General features: G+C 38.6%; 3 protein-coding genes across 9 annotated transcripts; 2 read left to right on the top strand and 1 right to left on the bottom strand.

Annotated features, from left to right (window-relative positions):
- Window positions 1-1,531: 1,531 nt before the first annotated feature.
- On the bottom strand, window positions 1,532-7,828 carry ptges3a (prostaglandin E synthase 3a (cytosolic)). Its single transcript, XM_068343692.1, has 8 exons — window positions 7,671-7,828; window positions 6,805-6,918; window positions 6,497-6,566; window positions 6,314-6,412; window positions 4,459-4,548; window positions 4,320-4,376; window positions 4,187-4,214; window positions 1,532-3,007 (listed from the first exon to the last, which is right to left on the bottom strand). Exons 1-8 carry the CDS (start codon window positions 7,676-7,678, stop codon window positions 2,988-2,990), a joined length of 486 nt encoding a protein of 161 aa, XP_068199793.1. The 5' UTR covers window positions 7,679-7,828; the 3' UTR covers window positions 1,532-2,987.
- A 3,806-nt stretch (window positions 7,829-11,634) lies between these two features.
- dtx3 (deltex E3 ubiquitin ligase 3) lies at window positions 11,635-17,832 on the top strand. Of its 7 annotated transcripts, XM_068343035.1 has the most exons (6): window positions 12,288-12,302; window positions 12,410-12,510; window positions 12,824-13,012; window positions 13,478-14,280; window positions 15,494-15,711; window positions 15,954-17,832. In XM_068343035.1, the coding sequence occupies exons 4-6, from the start codon at window positions 13,492-13,494 to the stop codon at window positions 16,027-16,029; spliced, it is 1,083 nt and encodes a 360-aa protein (XP_068199136.1). In that variant the 5' UTR covers window positions 12,288-12,302; window positions 12,410-12,510; window positions 12,824-13,012; window positions 13,478-13,491; the 3' UTR covers window positions 16,030-17,832. The 7 variants fall into 7 exon arrangements, 6 of the variants coding, with proteins under 6 accessions (XP_068199112.1, XP_068199106.1, XP_068199144.1 ...); XM_068343011.1 differs by lacking the exon at window positions 12,410-12,510 and having other exon boundaries at window positions 11,640-12,302; XM_068343005.1 differs by lacking the exons at window positions 12,410-12,510; window positions 12,824-13,012 and adding an exon at window positions 11,640-12,051 and having other exon boundaries at window positions 12,262-12,302.
- A 1,470-nt stretch (window positions 17,833-19,302) lies between these two features.
- On the top strand, window positions 19,303-23,870 carry LOC137608490 (probable E3 ubiquitin-protein ligase DTX3). The gene is made up of 3 exons (XM_068334919.1): window positions 19,303-19,671; window positions 20,337-20,554; window positions 20,977-23,870. The coding sequence occupies exons 1-3, from the start codon at window positions 19,366-19,368 to the stop codon at window positions 21,053-21,055; spliced, it is 603 nt and encodes a 200-aa protein (XP_068191020.1). The 5' UTR covers window positions 19,303-19,365; the 3' UTR covers window positions 21,056-23,870.
- Window positions 23,871-24,497: the final 627 nt, after the last annotated feature.

A 24,497-nucleotide genomic window follows, 5' to 3' on the forward strand; every position in this document is an offset into this window, starting at 1 on the left:
CACTGTATAGCATGGGATTTCCCTCCATTGGCCCAAAGTTGTTGCGTACAGTAAACAGTACATAGTGATAGTAGTTTGGACTCTGTTATAATCCAGAGGGCAGTTTACTTGAATGGTATCAGAGGACTGTGCACATATTATCAGCACACATGTTTATGCTTCACAGCATGTGTGTCACTTTGGAACCTGACAAGTTTAAAAATGTGTGTGATTTTGCAAATCAATCTCACAGCAGCCTGAGGTCTAGATTGGTTTTAATCTTATACTTTAAACACGTGGAACATGAATACATTTTGCAGAATATTAGAACTGGTCTTGTCCTTATTCTGACGGTTTCAGTTTTCCGGTTGCTGCTGTTCTATTGTAATGAATTATGCCCCTCTCACGACACTCCGCATCAGTGATAAGCCACCTTTTGTGGGTTTAAGCCTACCATTTAGTTTTGTTCGAGAGGATGTCAAAAAGGTGCTTGCATGGTGTTTTCTTGTTGCCTCGGTCCAGACTGCTGACACATTAAAACACATCTGAACAAATCACACTAAACCTTTTGCCTTCACTCAACACAGTAGTGAATCTATTTACTGCAGAGCACATGATGAAAAAATATAAAATTCTGTATAAGCTATGATTGGCTCAGAAGTAGGTATAGCAAAGCATACTTTAATTAAAGAAACCACTGACATGGCAGATTGTCATCCGTTGTATTACAATCTATGGCCCTTACTTAGTACATCTGTGATTGTAAGTATGTGAAGTAGTTGTCTTGTTTTGAGAAATCACACATAGCAAAATTAGGCCAGAAACAACACAAAGATCTCCCATTTCCCTATGTGCACCACGTATAAAACTGCAGACAGGATGGAAAGCCCATAAAATGTCTTCTGATGTTAGAAGGGCTTCCTGAAGTATTAGCACTGTACAGTGGTTTCAAAGGGCCATCTCATTCCATTTTCTTAGTTTTTGTGAATATTTAAAAAATGTTTTTTGCACAAATTATATTAGCTGTGTAGAATTAAAATTCAGCCATTATTAAGATTACATTTAGCAGACAGGGATAGACAGTATTTGCACAATTTGTTTTTTTTTAAAAGACATAAATCTATTTTTGACTCACACCTTATCAGTGAGGAAACTGCCAGGGAAGATGCAAAGAATTTGTAGTGGAATAGTATGTGACTATTTTGGTTTGGTGAAAACTCACATAATCAAGAATTTTCTGAGATATTTAAAAAGAAATGCTTCAAAATTTGATCTTGTATTACTTGGTCTGAAAGACACAATGATCAGTACAGATTTAATAGGTAGGAAAACCTCTGATAACCTGATTTTTCTGGAAGTAATACTTATAATGTGCAATATATTTTATACTGACAAGTCTGGTGATCAGAACCAGACTTTTCAGCATATAACAAGTCTTTTATGCCTGCATAAAATGTCTTTTATGCAGATATAAACATTTTTTGTCAGAAAAAATATCTTTTATGCCTGCATATAAACATTTTCCTCCTGAAAATAAAGAACAAACTGCAAATTGCACAAGCACATCCTGTTTATTTGAAATATTGAAATCTAAAAAAGATGGGAATTATTGGAATAGCACATGATGGAACTTGACTTTTAATCTTGTAGTTCTGGTGTTCTGAGTAGTGTCAGTGTGATGTCCTGAGATGGGATTCTCATTGTGCATATTTTCAGAAGCACATTTCACCAGGTCTGAGTGCATGGTTGGTAGCCAGAGCTCTGCAGAAAAATCCAATTATTTCATTTTTTCCTTTTTGGTCCATGATGGTCTTGAACCAGTCAACTTCCAGTCCCCAAGACCTACTGGACTAAGCTACTGCCGTCCTTAAGCATGACTGAGCCCAATTGACATAGAATCACATGAGCAAAGTTTAGAGATGCAAAATCCAACATATAGAACCATTAGGGGCCAAAGAGATTGTATAACATGCCCACAACGCAACTTTTCCACTTTCCTAAAAGGGGAATTTTCTCTCCACCTAAAATTTGATAAACGTGCATTTGTGGCTCCTCTTCAAAGGTGTGAGGAGACGACTTAGGTGTTGCCAGGTACAGTTATACCTGGATGTGCACAGTAGAGGTGAAGCATTCCACTGACAAGTGGGAGACTAGTTTTCTTTTTGAAGACCAGACTTTTGCCAGAGACAGACCATTACTAGCAGCTGGTGAAATCTGTCAGCTTGCTAAAATACGCAACTATTCAGAGACAGACCAGAATGAGCTGAAGGCAGCCAGACCTCTGACTTCAGCTAGTTTCCGGTGACTGAGGTATTCGATCTGAGGACACTTCAGCTCGTCAGTTTAAAAACTGGTGAAAGGTAGCGTGATTTTAAAGCATCACTGAGTAAATGACAAGGGATGCAGCCATCTGGTGTACATATGGTGAAGAGCTGAAGCAGACATTATGACTGCATGCCCCTCCTGACTGGCATATTAACGCAAGTGCCACTAATAATATGCACAAGGGGTGTATCCCATTGAGACATCAACATGGCTCCTAGGAAAGAGAATTACTGCTTTTCAAACAAAATATGGGCAATAAAAGATATAAAAGGAACTGTTTGTCAGAAAAAATGTCTTTTATGGAAAATAGGCATTTCACATTATTTTTTTTCCTTCCTTGATATTCCTAAATTCATGTTTGTTATTTAAGCACATGTTGCATTGCAAAAAAAAAGTGAGAAAGTTTAAAACATCAGCACATCCAATTACAGTAATCGAAGTTAGTGAACATCAATATTTTCATTTGAACAGAATCGTCCATGCAGAATAGAACAGCAAAGCACACCACAGCATGTCACTATGGATCTCTGTGCATTTCTGTATCCAACGGTCGCCCCATGTCAAGGTCTCGCATGGAAACTGCCTAGAGTGATGAGGTTTCTTCTCCAACGTGGCTGACAACGTAGGACTAGTCTCTTTAAACCAACTTATTCATTTACTATTGAGGTGGCATCCATATTCATCTAAATTAGGCCAGGCATGTCTGGAAGAGAGAAAAAATAAAAATATGTGCAGGGTCATACAGATTGATATACTTGGAGCAGGTCAGTATATTACTGTGGACCCTTAAGTGTACTGTATAGGTCTAAAAACCGGAAACTGTTACTCAAAGAAATGATCGTGATTCAATTTTGAAGTTAATGTAAATTTTACCCTACAGAAATGCTTTACAGGGTCCAAATAGTGGACAAATCTCATCATTATCTGTTAAGAAAAGACTGTGTGAATGAAGCTTTCATGGTCCAGATGATGTGAAGAAACCACTACTGACAGAGGTGAGAGTACTGCTTGGGCCAAGAAACAAAGGGGAATAGACACTCAGAGTTAATGTTACCTCAAAGTTGTGCATCCCTGGGATGCGCTTCAAGTAAGATTTGTGAATCCCAATATGAAATGTATGCATCCCAAAAGTAATAACAAGATAGGATAGAAGCGTATGCAAAGATTAGGTTTTGCCAATAGTACAATATAAAAACTAAAACTGTTAATTTAAATTATTTTATTAGTAACAATGTCATAAATGTTTAAGAAGAAGAAAAAAATTATTTATTAGTTTTATCAAAATTTTAAAGCCTTGTAGTCATTAAAAATATAATTTTAGAAATAAAGATGTAATACAGTTTTTGTTTCACTTTTGTTTTTCACTCAGTAGTTTTCTACGCCTTTAATTCATATATTCTCCTGTGGACACTGCACCAAGCTGACTGAGCCTTCTCAACACAAATTTCAGTAATATCTGTCAGTAACATCTGTCTCTTTTGTCTCTTCATTAAGTTTTGATTCTTTTTTATTCAGGAAAACACTCATGGTCATTTGCTTTTTCTCTAACTTTTGCATCTTTTTCGGAGGCATGGTAATAATCAATCAATCAACCTTTATTTGTAAAGCGCTGAATCACATCAGCAGACATTTCAAAGTGCCTTAACAGACAAACAAGTCCAACAGGATACTTATGATTGCTCTGCAGGGTCTAACTCCTCGCTCTCACTGAATTCAGTTAATTTTTCATCAAAAAAAATAAAAATAAAAAACACAGCTTTACCATATACAGTATGTAGATCAGATGATGTTTTTCCAGACATTTTATATCTTATTTAACAGATTCAATAATGAACATTTGTTTTCTCAGCTTTTGTGTTTTTGTTTTACGACTAATACTTACCACCATTGTCACTGTCTACAGACTCTTGCTGTAAAAAAAGAAAAAAAGCAACAAAAAGAAGGATGAGTCTTCAAATGTTACTTCACAGGACAAAATTGGCAAACCTAAAAATAATATATATCCAAAAACATACCTCATCATCTGCATCGTCAAAATCAGGCATGTCGACTCCTCCCATGGTGTTCATCATCTGGTGAAATGGACAGTGGTAAACACACAAAACTAAAGACATCTGTAAAAACTCACGCAGTGTAAGTGTTCAACATGCTTACCTCTGAGAACTTATCAAAACCTGACACATCATCATGCAGCTCATCTTCCCAGTCTTTCCAATTGCTGAAATCCACAGACAGCCAGGTGAACTAAGAAGACAAATTTAGGTTTTAAGGCAATATTTAGCATTTAAAAAGCACAATTTAGTTTATTTAAATTGCCAAGTCACCATGCATCACAGTCATGATACACTTGACTGTAAAAGTAAAATACAATAAAGATAAAAATCCAATAAAAATTAGGACACTAAAAAATCCAATGTCAAATAATGGTTGAAAAGGGGTGGTACTAAATACTGCCTTCAAGTTAAACAGCATTGGTTTTTCATCCTCGTTTTCAAAACTTCAATGGAACTTGCTTCTTGTACTGGGAGTGTATTCCAGAGGTAAAGTGCATGGTAAGCAAATGTTCTGAAGTGATTCTTCAGTTAAAAGATGGCATGACCTCAACATAACAGAGGGACTGGTATGTATGGTATAAGTCAATGAGTAACTTTTTGTAAGTCCACGCTAGGCTTTATATGCTAAAAGAACTTTAAACTCATTCTTGTACTGATTAAATGGTTAACATGGTTAAATAACCATGTTTTCTAGCTTTTGCCAGGAGTCTGGGAGCCACATACTGGACAACCTGACAGTTGTGCTTCCAGAAATAATGCAGCCATCAATATTAAGTGACATCCTCAATCATATAATCACATTTAGTCAGTCTAATAACTAACAGCCCAATTTTGTAAAAAAAAAAAAAAAAAAGAGTTAAACCATTTTTTAAGTTTGAAGATATAGAATTTGAAGGTTTGGCTTCACAGGTAGATCTAGGTGTGTGCTATCAGCGTAGCAGTGGAATTTAACTTCATATTTGTGAATAATATCAACAAGGGGAACCAAATAAAGTAGATAGAAAACAGTGTTGAGCCCTGAGGTACACCAAACTTTACTTCAGAGAGAGCAGAAACAGTATTGCTGTAATATACAGTACATGTTGGGTTCTGTTTGATAGATAACAATTAAACCAGGAAAGAACCATCCCCCAATACCAAATTGCTTCTCCAAAGGGTTTAGCAGTATATTATGTTCCACAGTCCAACAGCATGCGATCCAGTGTCTATGGCATCAGCATAAATGTCGTAACCTCTGGTTAGTAACACTGCTTTTGCAGGGTTTTAATGTGCATGGGATTTGGTACAGCTGTATTTTAGTTAGGATCAATATGAAAAGTCTGAAAGTTTAGACTAAACAAGGCAGATGTAAAAATGGCCTGATATGAAGCACATGGTGTCTGGATTCTTACATTTAGCATCAGGAGCACTAGATGGTGCTCTTTGAGATTCCACTCAACAAGTTACAACTTAAATTAAATGCTGCACTAAAATTAAGGATTTGTGTGGCTTGCTCACAAACAGGCTAAAATTCTTTATAGTTGTCTTTAATGTTACTCTTACATACATGATAGGTTTATCATGCTATGACTCTGTTTATAACATGTGAAATAAGACAGAACAAACTACTTAGTACAGTGACTCTAGGGTCTGGGAAAAGAGTTTCAAAAATATGCACTTTTTTCTCAAATTTCACAAGAGAATTCCAAGATATTCAATGAGAAAAACAGGATACTGTACTATTCATTGCTTTACAAGACTTACATCAGATAATTATTTTGCAAGTTAGTGTGTGGGAGCTTCAAGTCTCAAGTTTTGAGACTTGCATTCAAATTCAAATATAAAATCAATATACCAAATATAAAATATTATATAAGTATTTAATTGTGAGACTGAACGAATGTGTTAGCAGGAATTATTACTGTTTCAAGTTCATACATGAAATTACAAGTGATTCTCTAATGAATTTAAGTTACCTTCGCCTTGTCTTTGCAAAGTCGTGGCCATGATATCCCAGCCTCTGCTTTCCGTAAACAACATGACACACACCTGTCAGTGCGCTTCTGTGTTGACCCCTGTATAAAAGTGTGCATGATGAAGCATTTGAAGGACAGTAAGTGTGTAAGAACTTCAGTCGTGCATTAATGTGAGACACGTACTTTGGGATCAATCTCTCCAAACAGGTCGAATGAATTCCTGTGTTTATTATCATCTTTCCCACTGACACAGCTGTAAATTGAAAAGAAAAACTGTCATATTTTCTGGAATTGATTTGAAACATAACAACCATTTTATTTCATCATTCACACACTAGACTATACATCACCTTTTTTTTAAAAATAAATAAAAAAAAGTATTTTCAGGATAAGCTTGTCTCTAAAATTACTTTTGAGAAATGGGATTTTGGTCAGTTTTTCCAAATAAGACATCACTTACTCACATTTAATGTGTGATTAATGCAACTTACCTGAACTCAACTTTGGTTTTGTCAAAATTCACTTGCACTTCTTTACTGTCCTCCACGCAGAACTCTATATAAACAGACTCCCTGGTGTCGTACCACTTCGCTGCGGCAGGCTGCCTATTCAAAGGGAATAAATGACAGTAGATTCTTTTTTCTTTTTTTTTTATTCAGTAAAATTTATGCAGTAGTTACTGAAACTTAATTTACTTTGGGTTACAACATTTTAACAGCCAGCGATGGTGATTTTAAATCGGATGTCTATAGTGCATTCCGTTAAGGTTGTCCTCTCCACTCTACATCAATGGTACAAGTATCCTTGAGAATTTAACCAAACTAAATGCATTAGCTAAATCTTTATCAAGGATAAGGATAAGCCCTGTCATCAAACTGCTAACCCAGATTTCCCTCCTGATCAATAAAAGTATCTATATATCTCTTAATATCAGAACCCACATGGTCAGAGTACCATTTCGAGAAACAACGCTACTGTATAATAAATAGCATGCGACCCACAGTCAGACCGTAACAACTAGACTGGAAGGGACTCCAGTTCTGGCATTAGCTCACGTTAGCCACCATGTCAAGTGCTAATGTTCCCGTTACCCTCGCCATGTTAGCCTGATAGGTGCGCCGAAAAGTACACGTACAAAACAAGGAAGAAGTTTTCCAGTTGGAAGTTAAAAAGCTGTCACTGTATTTGCAATAATTTATGGGTTTGAATAATAGTTTTTACAGCTGCACAGGTTTATTCGGAAAGCGTGAGGTTTAGCTCCTTGAGCTAATTTCATCTGGATGATCAGCAGTACAAATTACCATGACTAGCAAACGCAGCGACTAATCAGCGACTAGCAGGTACACCTAGCACTTACATCGTCATTGTTTAAGCAATTAAACTCCCTCGTTGGACTACGACTTAGTGTTACTTAGCTCTGGTTCCCGTAAAATGTTCACTGAAACCTAAACAGTTAATTGTAATGTTTGGTCAGCATCGCGAGATTTCCTTGATCTCTCGTGACGCAGCACACCTTCCGGCGTTAACGGCTTTACAAGTCCAACGTCATCGACGCCGTGACGTGCCCGCCTCTGCTTTCTGATTGGCCTGCTTTGATAGATCCACGTTGACTCTGACCAATGATCACCCTCCTGACTAAATTCAACCAATCCACCAACCAGGATAAGAAGCACTAGCCAGTGAGACTGATTTTATGGTTAGTCATTCCGTCGCCATACTTAGATTCGTAGTTTGCGCATGCACATGGGGCAAGGGCGGCAGGGGGCAATTCTAGAGGGAGTACTCAGGCTGAGGAGTGTTGTACTGTAAGAGCAAAGGAAAAGACAACTGTGTGTCTAATAGATGTAGTTATGTGAATAAAAACATGAAAAGTGTAGATATTTTGAAATACTTATTTTTAGTATTGAAAAGGATGGAGGAAGGATATTGACCATACTGGTGTACATGCTTATGTGACAGAACAGACATCTTCATTGATAATGTAAAATAAAATAAATACACTTTATCAAAGGACAATTCAACAATAGACTTTGTATAATTATTATTGTTCCTGCTTACTGGTAGACTGATAACATATACACAGTGTACATTTGATTCTTGATTTTTGTTTTAAATATAAAAAAAAATAATTATATACCGATTTGATCCCCGAAGGGAAATTAAGAATGCACACTCTAGTTAGTGGTTCAAACACATGCATACATATTAGTGAGTACAGGCCCCTGTAGCATACAGGGAGGTAGCGTGGCAGGCAGCCCCTTTGTGGAGTGCCCTTCATGAGCAATTTGTAAAGGGGACAGTGCCTTGCTGAAGGGCACCTCGGCAGTACTTTGGAGGTGAGCTGACGCCTCCCACTGTCAGCTCACACTCCGGGTGTTTTTGGGTGGGAGTGGGAATCGAACCGCCAATCTTAAATCATAGGATGACCCGCTCTACTGTGCGCGCTACCACTGAGCCACTGCCTCTCATTTGGCAGAGTAAATTCATACCACCATATGACAGGAAATGCAATATTAATAATAATCATATTGTAAGTAATTGTAAAAACTTCCTTTCATTGTCAGAGTCATAGTCAACTTTATTATCAAGTGTACAATATAGGCACAACATACAGTACAGATGAAATTACAGTCCGCTCAGTAAAAAAACAAGAAAGAACCGCTCTAGCGGGTAAGACAGCATGGGTCGCCATCATATCCTTTTGGCTTGTCCTGTTACAGGGGTTGCCACAGCCTGTCATCCTTTTTCCATTTCGATGAACATTCATATTTATTTGGCAAAATGTTTTACTCTGGATGCCCTTCCTGCTTCAACCTTCTGCTTTTATGTGTGCGCTCTGCTGAATTTAGTAGAGTAAATAATGACACCATATGAAAGGAAATGCAACAAGTTAATACTCACATTGTTAGTCATGGTAGTCCTCTCATTAACTCATCTTCTTCCCTGGTTGATGATGATTTTGTCAAGAAAGACAAACAGATGCAGCGATGCCAAATCATCTCCTTCCATGGCTTTATTGTCACCCACCTAACCCAACAGATGCCTCATCAGTATTGTTCTCAGCCATAATATCAGAGTGAAGCTTAGCTTAAGAACAGGTTCTTATAAAAATGTAGCTGTGCACATATGGTATATGACAACTATCGCTTCTTCCAAGAGGGTAAGGGATGGACAATAACCTGTAACAGATGAATTACTAAGCAAATTTGTGGGGGAAAATCTGCTGTTACATATAGGAACCTCCTCAAGAGGTAGACTTGAACAAAAGAAGAGAGGGGAGAACTGTCTATACAGCACGGAGTCTGTCATATGTTAATAGAGAAAGTGGGAGAATAGCACTAAGGAAGAATCATCCTTATAACTTATAAATTAACCAATGAAAGCAGCTGCAAACTTTCATTGAACTATGATTGTGAATTACCTTCAGGAGTGCCCTGGCTTCAATGTCATTAAAATAAGGAATTAAAAATTATGCGATGTCGTTCTTTTTTCTGACTCTCTGGCAGACAGTGAGCCATAACTTGGATGTATTTTTGATAAATTATGTTATTATTATTGCATTATTGATGCCAAATTCAATGTGGTCCAGCAGACCACACTTTACTCAGTTTGAAAAGTTTGCTCAAGAATCAGATTGTAATGATTCCTTTCACAGTCTCAGTCAAGTTCATATTCATATGTTTCATATGGAAACAGTTTCTGTAACTTCAAATGGAAATATTACAAAGATGGAAAAATGGATCCAACTTATTTTATACTTTTATGTGACAATGCACATACGGTCCACAAAAATCACATAGCACATAGTTTAAGGTTGTTTGTGTTCATTTTGTGAGGTGAATTTATTTACCAACATATACTTTCTAATTTGCATATACAATATATTATAGAGCTGTGTAATCCTTTTCAAGGTTTAATTTGAGCTTAACTTTTGAATAGCAAAGACATAAGAGGATGACGATTCCAACTGGACACGAGCTGCTCCAAATAGTGACTCATGGAGTAACCCTTCATACACTGACTCATGCAGCAACCCCTTAATGACACTACTGTAGCAGCTGTGGGTGTCTGACTTCATTCTCTGATTCACAGCTGGATGACCTAACACTTATATGATCTATATTTAAAAAAATGTAAAAGCTCATGAGGTTCAGCATTAATCTGATATGAATGTTCAGACTTGAATTTTTACATAATTCTCTTCTATAGATGATAATTATGTAACATATGTTGGAGTGGTTTTCATCTTACATGACAACAATGACACATTTCAGCATATACAGTGTGAGATACCTTGTCTGCTGTTGACACAGTCAGTCATATTCTAGTGGGAGTGCAGACATTCACCGATACCTTAAAACAATATATAATCAGTACAACAAAAGGCCATTTGTGAACTGGTGTCTATGGCTCATGAGGTGTTCTTATTGTTTAGGTGATAACAGAGGAAAGTACAAACAGATATTTTAAAACAACACACTCACCAACTCAGCAATTTTAATATAATGTTCATGAGTAAGACCGCTGCCTCTTATATATCTCCAGAGGTTAGATGAAAAAGTTTTGCTCAATGCCAGGTTTCAATTAAATCTACTGAAGATACAATAACATCACAGCATGACATGTATTCAGGGAAATGATGCAAATTATATTGTGCAATGTTGCTCACCAAAGCACCTTAAAACAGTGTGATCTAAAATTTATGGGCCTTAACAGGCAGGTCCAGCTGTCACATCAGCACATTCTAAATTTAACCAAAAAAACCAAAATAGTTCAGGAAATAGATTCAGTGAATGAATTAGTGGTGTAGTGGTAGATGGAGTAATAAAGCGAGATGGATGGACGGAGGGACAGATATTCAGACAGATGGATGGATGGCTCTAGATAGATAGATAGATAGATAGATAGATAGATAGATAGATAGATAGATAGATAGATAGATAGATAGATAGATAGATAGATAGATAGATAGATAGATAGATAGATAGATAGATAGTAAGAGGTGAGGGTTATCTATCTATCAGTATTACTGTATTTCCACCACTGACTAATCTCAGGACAGCACACCGTTATTTGCGTAATAAGGAGCGAGGCTGGACATTTGTGTGCGCTTTACGCGCACGGAACGTTGGGCTGTTCATCACGACAGAAACTATGAATCACTTTCGGGATTAAAAACAACAACAACAACAACAAAAACAAAAACACTAACACACCATTCGTCAGCCAATCGTGTCAATTCAGTGACGAACTTCCTGGTCACATTTTCGAGCAGGTCCCTGTCCCCTCGTTAATCTAATGTTTGCTCCTGCTCAGACGACACGGAAGGACACGGCCCCGACGGAGGAGAAGCGAACTCCGAATGAGGGGGGAAAGTGCAAATGATCTGACAGGAGAAAGATACCAGACATGTGACGTGGTCCGATAAAAGGAGGAACTGCTATTTACTCCGCGTTACGCCTCGTCCAAGGACGTACGAGTTAGACGAACAGGGGCCACAGTGGGGACGAAGTGAAAGATTTGGATGGCTTTCTTCTTTCATATCATGGAGGCACCGTTGAAAGAGATATGAGTTGCGTGTGCGTTTGGATGGCATGTCTTGATTCCTACAGACTTATTATCCGCGGATAACCTGCAGCAGTTCACCGGAATTAAAGGCCTCCTCCGATGGAGCGCCGGGTTTTTTAATCCAGCGACAAAACCTCCCCGACGGGCAGCGACGAGCTACGGCAAAAAGGGTGAGCGATCCGTCAGGGAACCGGGATTCAAACCACCGAGCTATCGGAGGCTCATGTGCTTACATCATGTGTCCAAGTCACGGATGTGGTCCCTGGCTGTTCGCGGAGTGTTTCGGTGTAAATACCAGCGAGCAGCTGTGACCAGGTTTCTTCCAACCCCTCAGCTTTTTGCTTTTTTTTTCCTTCTCTTCCTCTGTTTCTCTTCAACAGGGCGCTTCATTTGCAATTGAAGGAATTTATGGGATCACAAGGTAACCTTTTGAAACCGAAACCAATACGTGTGACTGTTGTGTTCGTGTGTGTGTGTCAGTGTCACGTTTTCCCGCTTGTGATGGTGTTTAGTTTCCTTTGTTTACAGTGGGAATGTGGGAATAGCTGGACAGCCTCAGCAGATGCTGCCTGTTTGTGTGTTACTTTGACGCGCTGCAACCACTGCGAACCTTCATCCATATAGAAATGGTAGATTTACTTTGTCAAACATTATAGTTGGTGTATGTGTTTTTTCTTTTCATTTGCATTGCCAAAAAGCATGCCCTGTTTGAAGATAAAGTAAAAAAAAAAACCACCCCATCAAGGCAGAAACAAAAAATACTCTCGATGCGTAAAAGACAGCATCATTCCCTCGTAGGGCTTTTTTGAAAACTGTGATATGTTATGATCGATGTTTTAATCTCTGGGGTCAAATCTACGTGTAAAATCGATCGATTAAAAGAGGCTTGTTCTGGGAACCCGTGATTTATTTTCACTTGGTCATGTTCTGATCAACATACAGGCGCATCTGCTGTGGTAACTTGTGCCGAGACGTGAGACTGACAGTCAGGAGAAGGCTGAAACAGTAACCTGATGGAAAATGAGTTTCACCACTTCATCGCTGATTCTCTGATGCACTTTCAGATTGCTTGAATGGAATCAGTCAGAAAATATGCTTGGATAAAATGAACTTCAATAAATAATACATAAGGTGATAGATATATCCATATGAACCGACATGCAGTTTTTGTTTGGTTACATGCCATCTGATTGTAAACTCATGTTTATACAATATCTGATAAATCTCACTCAGATCATTCCCCATATAATGATAAATTACAACTGCAAAAAAAAAAATATTGACTACTATCTAGAGCCATATTCTATTATCCTTATCATATAGATATCCTCAGATTGATGATCACCTTTTTGGCTGCCTGAGAATATTGTGTACACACATTTATCTTGAATTAATCCTGGAAGATAATCTTAAATGACCTTTATGGAACTGTCTGATGTGTTAGGTTGATTCCAATCATGTCTCAGACTTTAATCCTTAACATGTTTTATGGAACAGGTCCCTAGATTTATGTTCACAGGAGTGCAAATTGTGTTAGTTTTAGTACCTTTGATCGTACACTAATGAGCTGATGACTTTTTGTGCCTCACTGTGCAGTTTCTTCTGATGAGATGAGTGTGCGTGCTGGCCAGGGCAGTGATGAAGTACTGGTTTCACAGGCAGTGTGGGATTACCTGGCTGCAGCTGGGCGGCCCTGGCTCATTGACTTCCAGCAGAAGCAGGGAATGAGTGTTGGTATCATTAGGCGAGGAGAAAGGGGGGGCTGCTGCGCTGTGAGGCTGCAGCCAGTAGAAGGCTCCAGGAGCCCTGGAGCTTGTGTGATGGATGGACCCATCTCCAGCGAGACTCGAAAAGCCTTCATTGACTTATGCCGCTGTGCCCGGAAAGAAATGAGCAAACAGGAGGGGGGGCCCAGAAGGAAGAGAGCCCTGTTACCTTGTGTGGGGGTCCTGGAACCAAACAATGAGGGGAGCCTGCTTCAGCCTCCACCTCTTCAGCCTCGTCGCTCTCAGAGACAACAGCAGAGGTTCAGGAAGCCGGCCGATGAGGAGGCCTGTGTCATGCTCCATGAGACAACCCAGAGACAGGACATGGACCCCAGCATGGCTTCACATAATGAGGCCGAGGACAACAAAACCTGTTCAATCTGCATGGGAGACATTGTGGACAAGACTACCCTGGAGAGGTGTGGCCATTCTTTCTGTCGCTTTTGCCTGGATCAAGCCTTTAAAGTGAAGAAAGCGTGTCCTGTATGTCGACTAGTGTACGGCAAACTGATTGGAAACCAGCCTGCCAACGGTACGATGATTGTAGAGCGAGATCCTGACTTGGAGCTTTCTGGCCATGAAGGCTACGGGTGTGTCTGCATCATCTACAGCTTCCCTCCTGGCTTGCAGGCGGTGAGTACACACAGATGGAAAGTGTTGCACTCCATAAGTGCCACTCATTGCTGCTAAAGTAATTTCCTGATAATATATGGCTTCATTAAGACTTGGACTCGTTTTGGAGAAATAATGCAGATGGTTTAATTTACTCACATGTTAGAATTGAATAGGTTTTGAATACTATGATAAAAAATACACACATTTAAGCATAAGTGTCTTAATTTGACCAAAATCAAAATGATTTGGACTTTTATAGTCTTATGTATATATTTAGTATTACATTAAATTTTTTAGATAATCAGGTGCCTCTTTGTTGGTGCAATACTTCCTTTTTTTCCAAACTGTTCCATGAACATCATGGAAACATCTATACTCAAAACCTGTTGTACTAAGTCTCATGCTCAAATGGCATTGCTTTTGATAAAAAGCATGACCTACAAAAAGTCTATTTGCTGTATAATTTCAGTAACAAAGGCTTGTATTTACAACTGTGAGAATTATATGCCTGTTCTTCCCTGTCTTTGTTGATGTGCTCCCAAACTGGCGCATTATCACCGCATGCATGCACCATACACACACACACACACACACACACACACACACACACACACACACACACACACACACACACACCACAACATCAATGTTGCTACTAAAGACTGTTCCACTTTGTCAGAAAATTGTTTCAATACAAGACTAAAAAATAATAATAATAATAATAGACCTTTATTGTCCCACAGTGGGGAAATTTGTGAAAAACATGAATAGACGGACTACACACTAAATAGTCACACAAATGAGATTGTCTTAACACTCAAGGAACCTCATGAACAAAACCTTATTCATCCAGCTGCTAACTACTCTACTGAAGTGTTCTTTCATGTAGTTGCCAGACTGTTTTGTAGTAGTTTCAAGCAAAGCAGCTTTGAAATGAAAGCACACACACACACACACACACACACACACACACACACACACAAAATCATTATGCAGAAGACCTAAATCAGACCACGTTTACAGGTTTAAGTGCTTCTGCCAACAAGTAGTGTGAAATGAGCTTTATGAGTAAAATTAGTGGTAGGCCTTTCAATGAGGGAATGTATTGCTTGTATGGCAATATTCAAGGTTCCTTTTTATTGTCTTTGGGAATAGAAATTGTAATTCAGTTGTTGAAGGTCATTAATGTGCCTGTCAGCTAATCCTGCTTAAACTGCTTTGTTGCTAACAGCCAGAACATCCCAACCCAGGTGTTCGGTACCCAGGAACAGACCGTGTGGCCTACCTCCCTGACAGCCCTGAGGGGAACCGTGTGCTGGGTCTGCTGCGCCGGGCTTTCGAACAGCGCCTTATCTTCACCATCGGTACCTCCATGACTACGGGCATGCAAAATGTCATCACCTGGAATGACATTCACCATAAGACCTCAATATGGGGTGGGCCCCGCTGGTACGTATGAGCTTTTCAGCTGGACTTGAATGACCACAGACATTTGATTTTTGTATTATTCTCGACCACTCTCACTCTTTTTGTTTGTGGTACCTTAAAAAAAAAAGCCCAGAAAAGACTGACAGATGTAATTTTAGTTCATGACATGGAAATGCTGTCAGTTGATGTCCTTGCCTGCATGGCCCCTTATGCAGCCAGAGCTCACACAGACACAGTAATAGTTTTTTCATTTCTCTTGACAGCTTTGGGTACCCAGACCCCACTTACCTGGTTCGAGTGACAGAGGAGCTCAGAGAGAAAGGTATCACTGCAGACTGACAGCAATGGACCTGACAGACTCTTTCAAGTCTTTATAGAACTTTGTGAGTGTCTTTGCGGTGATTTTGACCTGACTACAGGTTGTGCTCTGAGACTGCCATTCCCTTAAGGATGGCTGAAGACTTAGCCCTCTACACCAGGCAATCTAATGCTGCAGACTATCCCATAACACTCCACCAGTTGTTCCTCTGTTCATTAATTTTTCCTCTAGAATTCAGATTAACCCCATCTCATGTGGAAGAAAATACTGAGTGCAGCACAGTCCTGTAACATGCATTATTTTACTTGTTTTTTGGGGCAATAGGGTTGATTTCTAATGTGTTTATTTCAGAGCATTGTGACATGTTGAAATTCATTGTACTTCTCTATTGTTTAAGAAATTCAAGATTTATGTTATTAAGACATTTCTGTGATATTATCCTTTATTTGTACTCTGGGGATTTGCTTATTTCTCACAAGCACACATTATTTGATTTATTTCCCCAGAAATGTTTTTGAGTTTGCGTCTAATTTTATTGCTACTAACTGTAAGCATAGTACTTGGGTTATGGAGCAGAATAGCACTTCTTCAGTGGAATTTCCCTTTTCTAAAGTTACTGCAATCTAAAGCACTCACAGGCACTTTGGTACGGTAGTTTCGTTTTTTGGTCATGCTCATTGTTTCCTCTGTGGAGGAGGGCTCAGAGCAAACAGCCATCAGATGTTAGCTTTGTGGCTACATGTTGAGGTCATCATTTACCTGTGGTGTTTGTTTCCCCCCGTTTTTATTGAAATAGAAGGAATAGAATGTTAAACATGACTTGTCAAATAATGTCAAACATGAATCATTTCCCCAGTGATTTTTTAAAAAAAGATCAGAAACCTGTTATTTCAAGATTCCTCACAGATGTTTGGCCCATTACCTTAGTTATTGATATTGTTTCCAGATTTATGATGATGTCAAATTAAAAGGGCATATAGACCACTTAAACCAAATGAAACGCACAAATGCTCCTTAGATAACTATTCCTCTGTCCCAGTCAGATTAAGAGCCTGCTAACATATTCATTTAAAATGAGGTTACTGTTAACGTCAAACTATATAATCAACAGAACACATTGAAAAAATAAAGTAAATGTTGCAGGAATGGTCACTTGATTTAGGTGGGGTACTGATCTCATTTTGTTGTGCCTTTCTTATATTCACTTTTGATAAAAAAAAAAAAAATCATGCATGATATAACCAATGAATCAGCTGTTAAGGTTTATTATTTGATAAATAAATGGTCTTATGTTTGTAGCTGTGCTATTTGGCTTGAAGAACAAATGCTGCACAGCTCAAGACTACTTGTATGCTAATGTATATCAAATTAGCTTCTCCTTCATAAACTCTTTCTCTAGCTGAAATGCTGAAGAACCCTTTGGTATTGATAAGGCTGTAGTTGTGCTTTGCTGAGTGCAGTAACCTGCTTGGCTAGTGGTAAAATTGTCATTATCTTGACTGGTTACATCTATACATTAAATAATGTTATTATTTATGATTGTTTCCATCCTCTTTGTATTTTAGTTGAGGGACCAACTGAAATATTTTTTGGGACACAGGATTGTAGTTTGCTTAAACTACTGTGCAAACATTTCTATGCATTACATGATAAAGGAGAAGCCAGGATAATGTATATTCAGAGAGATGACTCGTCTTACAAGTCGATTGTTATGGAAAAGTTGCAGTTTTGATTTTATAATTGTGTTAATTCGTACTTTATTGATATTCAGAACAATGTGCTTTACATTTTAATACTTGAATAAAAAAACTTATGTTTGGGTTTGTGTTGGATATTCAATGTAGGTCCTAAATAAACCAAGTGCATCATAAGCATCTCAATATCACACCAGAAGGTGATAATCTGGTCTGTCAAGCAGCAACATCAAAGTACACTTCTTATTAGGATTTGTCTGGGTGTGAAAGTTGTGTTTTTATGGAAGGTTTTGTACTGGATTACTTATTGGCCATGGGACTGTAACCATTAGCCATTTCAGGTAGTCACACCACCAGGATTATGATGCCAATGTGATTGTCAAATCCTCAGGATAGGCCAATCAGTCATAATATAATTGTGAAACTATTATCGGGGTATTTATTTAAGGTACAGTGACATAATGGGGAAAATGAGCCCCCTTGGCAGGTGTTTATTATGACTAAAGGTCTTTTTTCCCAGCATCAACACTGGTTTGTAGACGATGCCAAGTTCAACTGCACTTCATGTATTTTTCGTACTAAGTGGATTTCCTAGGCTAAAGACAAACTGGTGCTGGAGGAGAGCCAAACATTGCTCACCTACAAACAAGAACTTGTTGTGTCAGGGGCTGGAGAGGGGGTCATCATTACCAACAAAAAAGTTTTGTGAATACCATTTTAAAGAACCACAGTATAAGTAATGTGTATTCTGCCTGATTTGAAAGGGAAAAAACAAGCTTCATTGAAGACATGAAATTAAAGCAGAAGTGATCCACTGAGGAGACAAACTTTCTGCATTGTGGGACCTCAGCAGACACTCAAAATAAAGTGACCAAAACAAAGTCAGTGATGGAGCGAATGAAGTGCAGCATGGCTGTAGTGGGTAATGAGCAACAGATTAGCAACAAACTAGGTGCACTGAAAAAAGAATATGTCCACCGAGTTGACCCCCATTTCGATGTCCGTGACTATTAGGCCTCAGTGGGAACCAGTATCACAGCTTTCTGGGGCCCTAAACTCAACCACTAATACTAAACACGATGGTGGACACACTACTAAGTCCTGCAGAACCTGGAAGGTTGATTTCTGTTTTGAAAAAAGTGATGAATGGCCCTTTCTCCCTGGAACCGTTTGCAGGAGCAATAGTTTTGACATTGCTACCAGGCCCCTGGCAGTAAACACGACTGTTTGCATTACACAGACTACGACAAGGATTGTGCTTAACTTTTTGTGATCACTATTTAGTTGTAGAGAGATCATCTGTGAAGACCATCCTATGAGAATGTTATTGAAAAAAAAATTAAAACTAAACAAAAAGACAAATTTAGTGAGCAATACAATCACCATTTACCAGCAGCTGACCATTATTCACATTACTGTATGTAGTCATTATTGCCACAACAAAGTCTTTAAATACTGATAAAATTTTAAGTAAATTTGTATATCGATGACAAAGTATTTTAAATTGGATATCAGCACCAGAGTTTCTTCCACTCCGCTACACGTGGAGCATGACGCACCGGACGTGACTTGGTACTTTCCCCCACTTTGACGTCATGTGTCTCATACCAACCCGCTGACATCCAAAAACGGAAAAACAAAATAATCACATCCCAGAAAATAATGGAGAAGACCAGAACAAATAACGCATATGGAGCCGAAGAAAGTGCGAATGTTTGCGCTATTTGCCTGGACGAAATTCAGGGACAGAAGACGTTACGATGCTCCCATTCTTTTTGCTCTGAGTGTATAGACTCTGTTTTCAAATTTAAACCAGCTTGTCCGGTATGCAACACCTACCACGGAGAGTACACGGGGAACCAACCGGAAGGCACGATGACCGAGACGCGCAGCTGGCTGCACGTGCCGGGCTACGAGCACTGCGGATCCATCGTGATCCAGTACAGTTTTCCTGCTGGGATACAAGGGGTGAGGTGGATCATGTTAAACGGAGGCTGTAGGCCAGTAGGAAACCTGTCTGACTAGGTGCTGTGTATCACATATGTCCACCAGAGGGCGCTGTTTGCTTTGCATTCATTTATTAATTCGTGCGCACAAAATGATAAATAAGCATCTGTTCAACAATTACACGCCTAGAGGGAAGTTCTCCAGTTATCCTCACTTCACATCAAGCAAAATCAACCTTATTTACTTGGTTATTGTTGTTATATTACAACACAAAATATCTCCCACCTTTATTGTAATTTGAAGTTTTTATTTTATTTTTATTGTCATTTATTTAACCTTTATTTATCCAGGTTAGCCTCTTTGAGATTAAGAATCTCTTTTTCAAGAGGGACCTGGGCCAAGAAGTCAACAAAAAGTTTCAGACACACAAATTTCTGTCTGTTGTAAGAGTATGATGTGATTTTTAGACTTTTAACAAAATTACCAGTGTCAACTATATTTACAAGTGACACCCGACTGTAGCAGCAGAAATATGGATATTAAAACACTCGGATGTTTCTTATGATTCTTAGAAACTAAATTAACTCTAGTAGCTGATCTATAATTCAGATTACAAAAGGAACCAGACTCATGACGTGTCAGCACATTAGATGATCTTCCTGTTGTTGTTCTTTATCATATTTCAGCCTGATCACCCAAACCCTGGGAAGAGGTACAGCAGCACTTATCGTGTCGCCTTCCTGCCAGCCTGTGAGGAAGGGGAGAAAGTCTTGAGGTTGTTGAGGAAAGCCTTCGACAGGAGACTCGTCTTCACCGTAGGACGATCTGTTACTACTGGTCTCAACAATGTCATCACCTGGAATGACATTCATCACAAGACCAACATGTATGGTGGCCCACAATGGTATGGACATAACAGTGTGCATAGAAATGTGTCGACTATAATGCAGGTTGTATGATCATCACTGTGAAAAACAAGATGCTTCATTTTTTTATGTCAGGCCTGGATAACATGAATTTTGAGATACTTTAATTTGGACGTAAGTGCCGAATCGATTGAATGACCTGTGTTGCCATTCTTAGAGCCGCACTGGATAGTAATAATTGTAGTAAATCTTTCTAAAGCAATAATTATTATCTATGCCTCTCTCCCCAAAGACTTCTTTAGATTCACTCCTCAAGGATTACCAAGATATTGATGAGAATCTATACCAACATTATATCTTTGCAACACATTCAGTCTATATATTTAAAAATAAAGTTCATGAAGCCATAACGGGAGTTTTGTCTGCACTTATCACATATTCTTATTTTTGTTTTGTCCAGTTTTGGATATCCAGATCCAGATTATTTGCTCAGAGTTCAAGAGGAACTTCGTCTTAAAGGAGTGATGGAAGATAACTGATCGCTGAAGACAAAGAGAGGACATACCTCAGATAGACTTTGTTCCTTGGATTGTTGAAAAGTTTCTGATTTCAGGTCTCAAAACACCTTTCTTGTTGACTATTTAACTTAAGCCATACTGGTTAGTAGCTTTTTCCTAGGTTTTTCGGAAATGCAATAAATGCACAAAGAGTATGCAGTATATAACCTAACAAATATATAACCTACTACAGTAGGTAAGTAAAATGGATTATATAACCCATTATCCTTATAATCATGGGAATGCATGCAGATCAGATTTCTTGGGTCTTCCTTGTTTCTTTCTATAGAATAAATTCACATTCTCTCAACACAGTTATTTTCAGGTGCATTTAGGACATGTCAGCTAACATGTATTCACTAATGATATATGAAAAGGATAGAAATTGATCACAAAGTTTACCAAGAAAAAATAAAAATGATAGCAATAGAAATTATGCTGCATGCCACATTGGAGTGTATTAATTCTGGTTATATTTATTAATAATCTTCTGTCGACCCACTCCATGTAAAGACCTAAATTAACAAGTAATTGATGACACTAACCTACGTAGTCGTAGCTGTGTTGAATCTTCAACTCGAGTTTATACAAAATTTACATTTAAATCATAATTTTATTTAATAGGCAAAATGATATCTAATCTGTGGATCATCAGTGTTAAAATGAATTGTCATTTTCATCTACACACAGCTGATGTTGACTATAGGTAAACAGTATTTTAGTTTCTCCTTAGGGGAAAGTCTCAAATCTTCATCCTTCCTCACGTTCTTCTCAATACAGATTCAAGTCAGACAGGCAATTAAATACACTTTACCTTCTTTCGTCCTCGTCCCTTACTAATTTCATACTCCTTCAGTTGATCTTAAAATAAATAAAAGGCAATGATGCATTTTAGAATTGGATTGCAATGAGTCTCAAAACTTTCTACATTTCTTATACAGCAAAGTATTATTCATCTTTTCTGGTAGTTTATGTGCATTTATGTAACAATCAAAGTGCCATACTGAGTCAACGACCAGCTCTGATATTTTCTCCTTCCTACATCTTACCAGTCTGGTCCACTAGAGGTCGATGCTCTCCTGACTGTGTGACGCTCAGTATGCAAATGTATCAGCACCTCCAAACCGCATTACCCCAAGTCAGAGGGGAGCAGAGCTTCTGCTGTAGGAGATGAGTCATATGTCTCTGTGGTGCCCCAGCAGCTCTACAGCAATAGTTTCCTTGTTTTGAGACGTATATTATTCAAAATGAGTTCCCCTCGGTTGGACTAATGAAGGAATATCCTGTCTTAAATACACATACAGATTTAAATAATTCAAAGCTAGTTGAATTAAAAACATCATCCTCAATTCTAAAAATAAAACCCTGTAAGTTGGATTGCAATGAGTTCATGATGTCTAATTAATAAGGTTACCTTTGTTAGGTGTCGATCTTGCTCCATACTGAGATTAGGCCCACTCTTCTTACTTTCAGTACTTGCTGAATTTCACTGCTGCATTTATTTTCTAAATTGGTTCTAATAGAGCAGTCAGAAAACAGCTCTGATGGAAATTGTGAGTACTTTCCACAGGTACTAAAGAAGTACTCCTTTTAATTTATACTTTAAATTTCAAATTACATGTATTTGTCTCAAGTCAAAATCCCTGAACAATGTCTGGACGTTTGACTGCAGCCCATCGTCACTTGACCACTGTAAATGAATTTTTCAAGATTAGACTTGTTGTATGCAATGTGCAGAACATTTTGAAAACAGACGGCTGCTTATGAGAAATATAGATTGTCCTTCTTTCAAACAATCTGTATCGCTTACTTCTGAAATTGCGGCTAAAGTTCAGCTGCACAGAATGAAGAACACACTTAGCTGGTTCTCAATATCACAGAGTAATATGCAAAAAAAAATAAAAAATAGAGGAGACACTGGGCTTGACCTCTTTAGTGCTGTGGTGTTTTACCGGCTGGGGGCATTTCCATGGCCTCGGATCTCAGGGCTTTTGCTGCTCTCACAGAGCAGACCAGGACCCATCTGGATAAATATGTCACCCCCACCACTCCCTTTTCTCTTTTAACCCCATAATTCATCAACCCAGTCTATCGATGTTTCTCCATCATCCCTTTTCTTTTTTCAGTTGTCTGCAATTACTGGTCTTTCAATTATATTTTCTACTTCAAAAGTTGCTTTCACTTCAGTGAGCATAATCTACATTCATGTACAAACTATTTTAAGTGAAATGGTGTGGAATATTTTTCGTCATCTGCCTGTATTGGTCAGATCCGTGTATGTGTTTCTTCAGGTAATCCTTAAATTCAAGCTGCTGAGAAAAGGCACAGCCTCTCAGTGTTTTGTTTGCACTGTTGCTCATAAAGAAATGCTCCAGAATTTATATTAGAATTGAGTGACTCATTGTCCTTCTCTGTGGGTATTCCCCTTCCCTGTCATCTTCCATCTGGACATCTGGGAATATAGATAAAAAATTACAGTGAGGTATCCCAAGACATAAATATGTATTAGAGATTATGCAGAGTAATATTGTGGGTGGATAAAACATGCAACAGTGTACGCAAATGGAAAGTGGCAAGGCTCCTCTATAAAATGGATTGATGACAGGATGAAAATAATCTCTTACTGTGTCGAGTGAGAGTGATACATCCACAACTGCTTCTATTAATTTCCATCAGATGTTGCTTTACACTCAGGAGGCCGGATGCCTGATTAGATAGCCACTAAAGAGGGAATTCCAAGAAACACATGCTTACCCATCAGATGAGAAATGTGCAGTGTTTCCTGTGCTGGAGATGATAAGAAAATCATTATGTGACAATGCAGAGCTGTTGTTCTCGCCTTGACTCTCCACTGTGCTCCTTAATTATGGAGTCTCTGGCTGTGAGAGGAACCCTGGCATATCGCCTGCCTGCGTCCTCATCCTCTCCTCCTCTGGTTCTTAAAGGCACCCAGTTGTACACATACCTGTCTGTCTATTGGGGGAAGGACACACACCAACTTCCTCTTCTCTTTCTTTCATTGTAATAAGGATCAATTCCACCAGATATAGCCTGGCGAGCCATTCCTTTAACATAAAAGAAATACATCGAAAACATACTTTCATATATACAAATAATGAGGGACAAACAAGGACACATTTTAAGTGGACATGTGGAGGCTAAGCAGGCATCTGTTTTCACAGTCTTTTTATGACAGACATGCTCATTGACTGAGCCTCAGGCTGTATGCTCAGGAACTGTAACCTGTAAGTAGGTGTGTGTGTGTGTGTGTGTGTGTGTGTGTGTGTGTGTGTGTGTGTGTGTGTGTGTGTGTGTGTGTGTGTGTGTGTGTGTGTGTGTGTGTGTGTGTGTGTGTGTGTGTGTGGCTCCTGTCTGTGCATCCTCCACTGCATCTGTGTGTACCTGTAAGGATATGCACTGGAGA

This window comes from Antennarius striatus, chromosome 2 (assembly GCF_040054535.1).
Source record: "Antennarius striatus isolate MH-2024 chromosome 2, ASM4005453v1, whole genome shotgun sequence".
Lineage (NCBI taxonomy): Eukaryota > Metazoa > Chordata > Actinopteri > Lophiiformes > Antennariidae > Antennarius > Antennarius striatus.

Coding starts and splice junctions, on each gene's coding strand:
- LOC137608490 (XM_068334919.1), top strand. CDS start 19,366: ATGGAGAAGACCAGAACAAATAACGCATATGGAGCCGAAGAAAGTGCG. Junction 19,672..20,336: donor TTCCTGCTGGGATACAAGGG/GTGAGGTGGATC, acceptor ATCATATTTCAG/CCTGATCACCCAAACCCTGG. Junction 20,555..20,976: donor ATGTATGGTGGCCCACAATG/GTATGGACATAA, acceptor TGTTTTGTCCAG/TTTTGGATATCCAGATCCAG.
- dtx3 (XM_068343005.1), top strand. Junction 14,281..15,493: donor TCCCTCCTGGCTTGCAGGCG/GTGAGTACACAC, acceptor TGTTGCTAACAG/CCAGAACATCCCAACCCAGG. Junction 15,712..15,953: donor ATATGGGGTGGGCCCCGCTG/GTACGTATGAGC, acceptor TTCTCTTGACAG/CTTTGGGTACCCAGACCCCA.
- ptges3a (XM_068343692.1), bottom strand. Junction 4,377..4,458: donor GTTTTGATAAGTTCTCAGAG/GTAAGCATGTTG, acceptor CCATTTCACCAG/ATGATGAACACCATGGGAGG. Junction 3,008..4,186: donor TGTAGACAGTGACAATGGTG/GTAAGTATTAGT, acceptor TCTCTCTTCCAG/ACATGCCTGGCCTAATTTAG.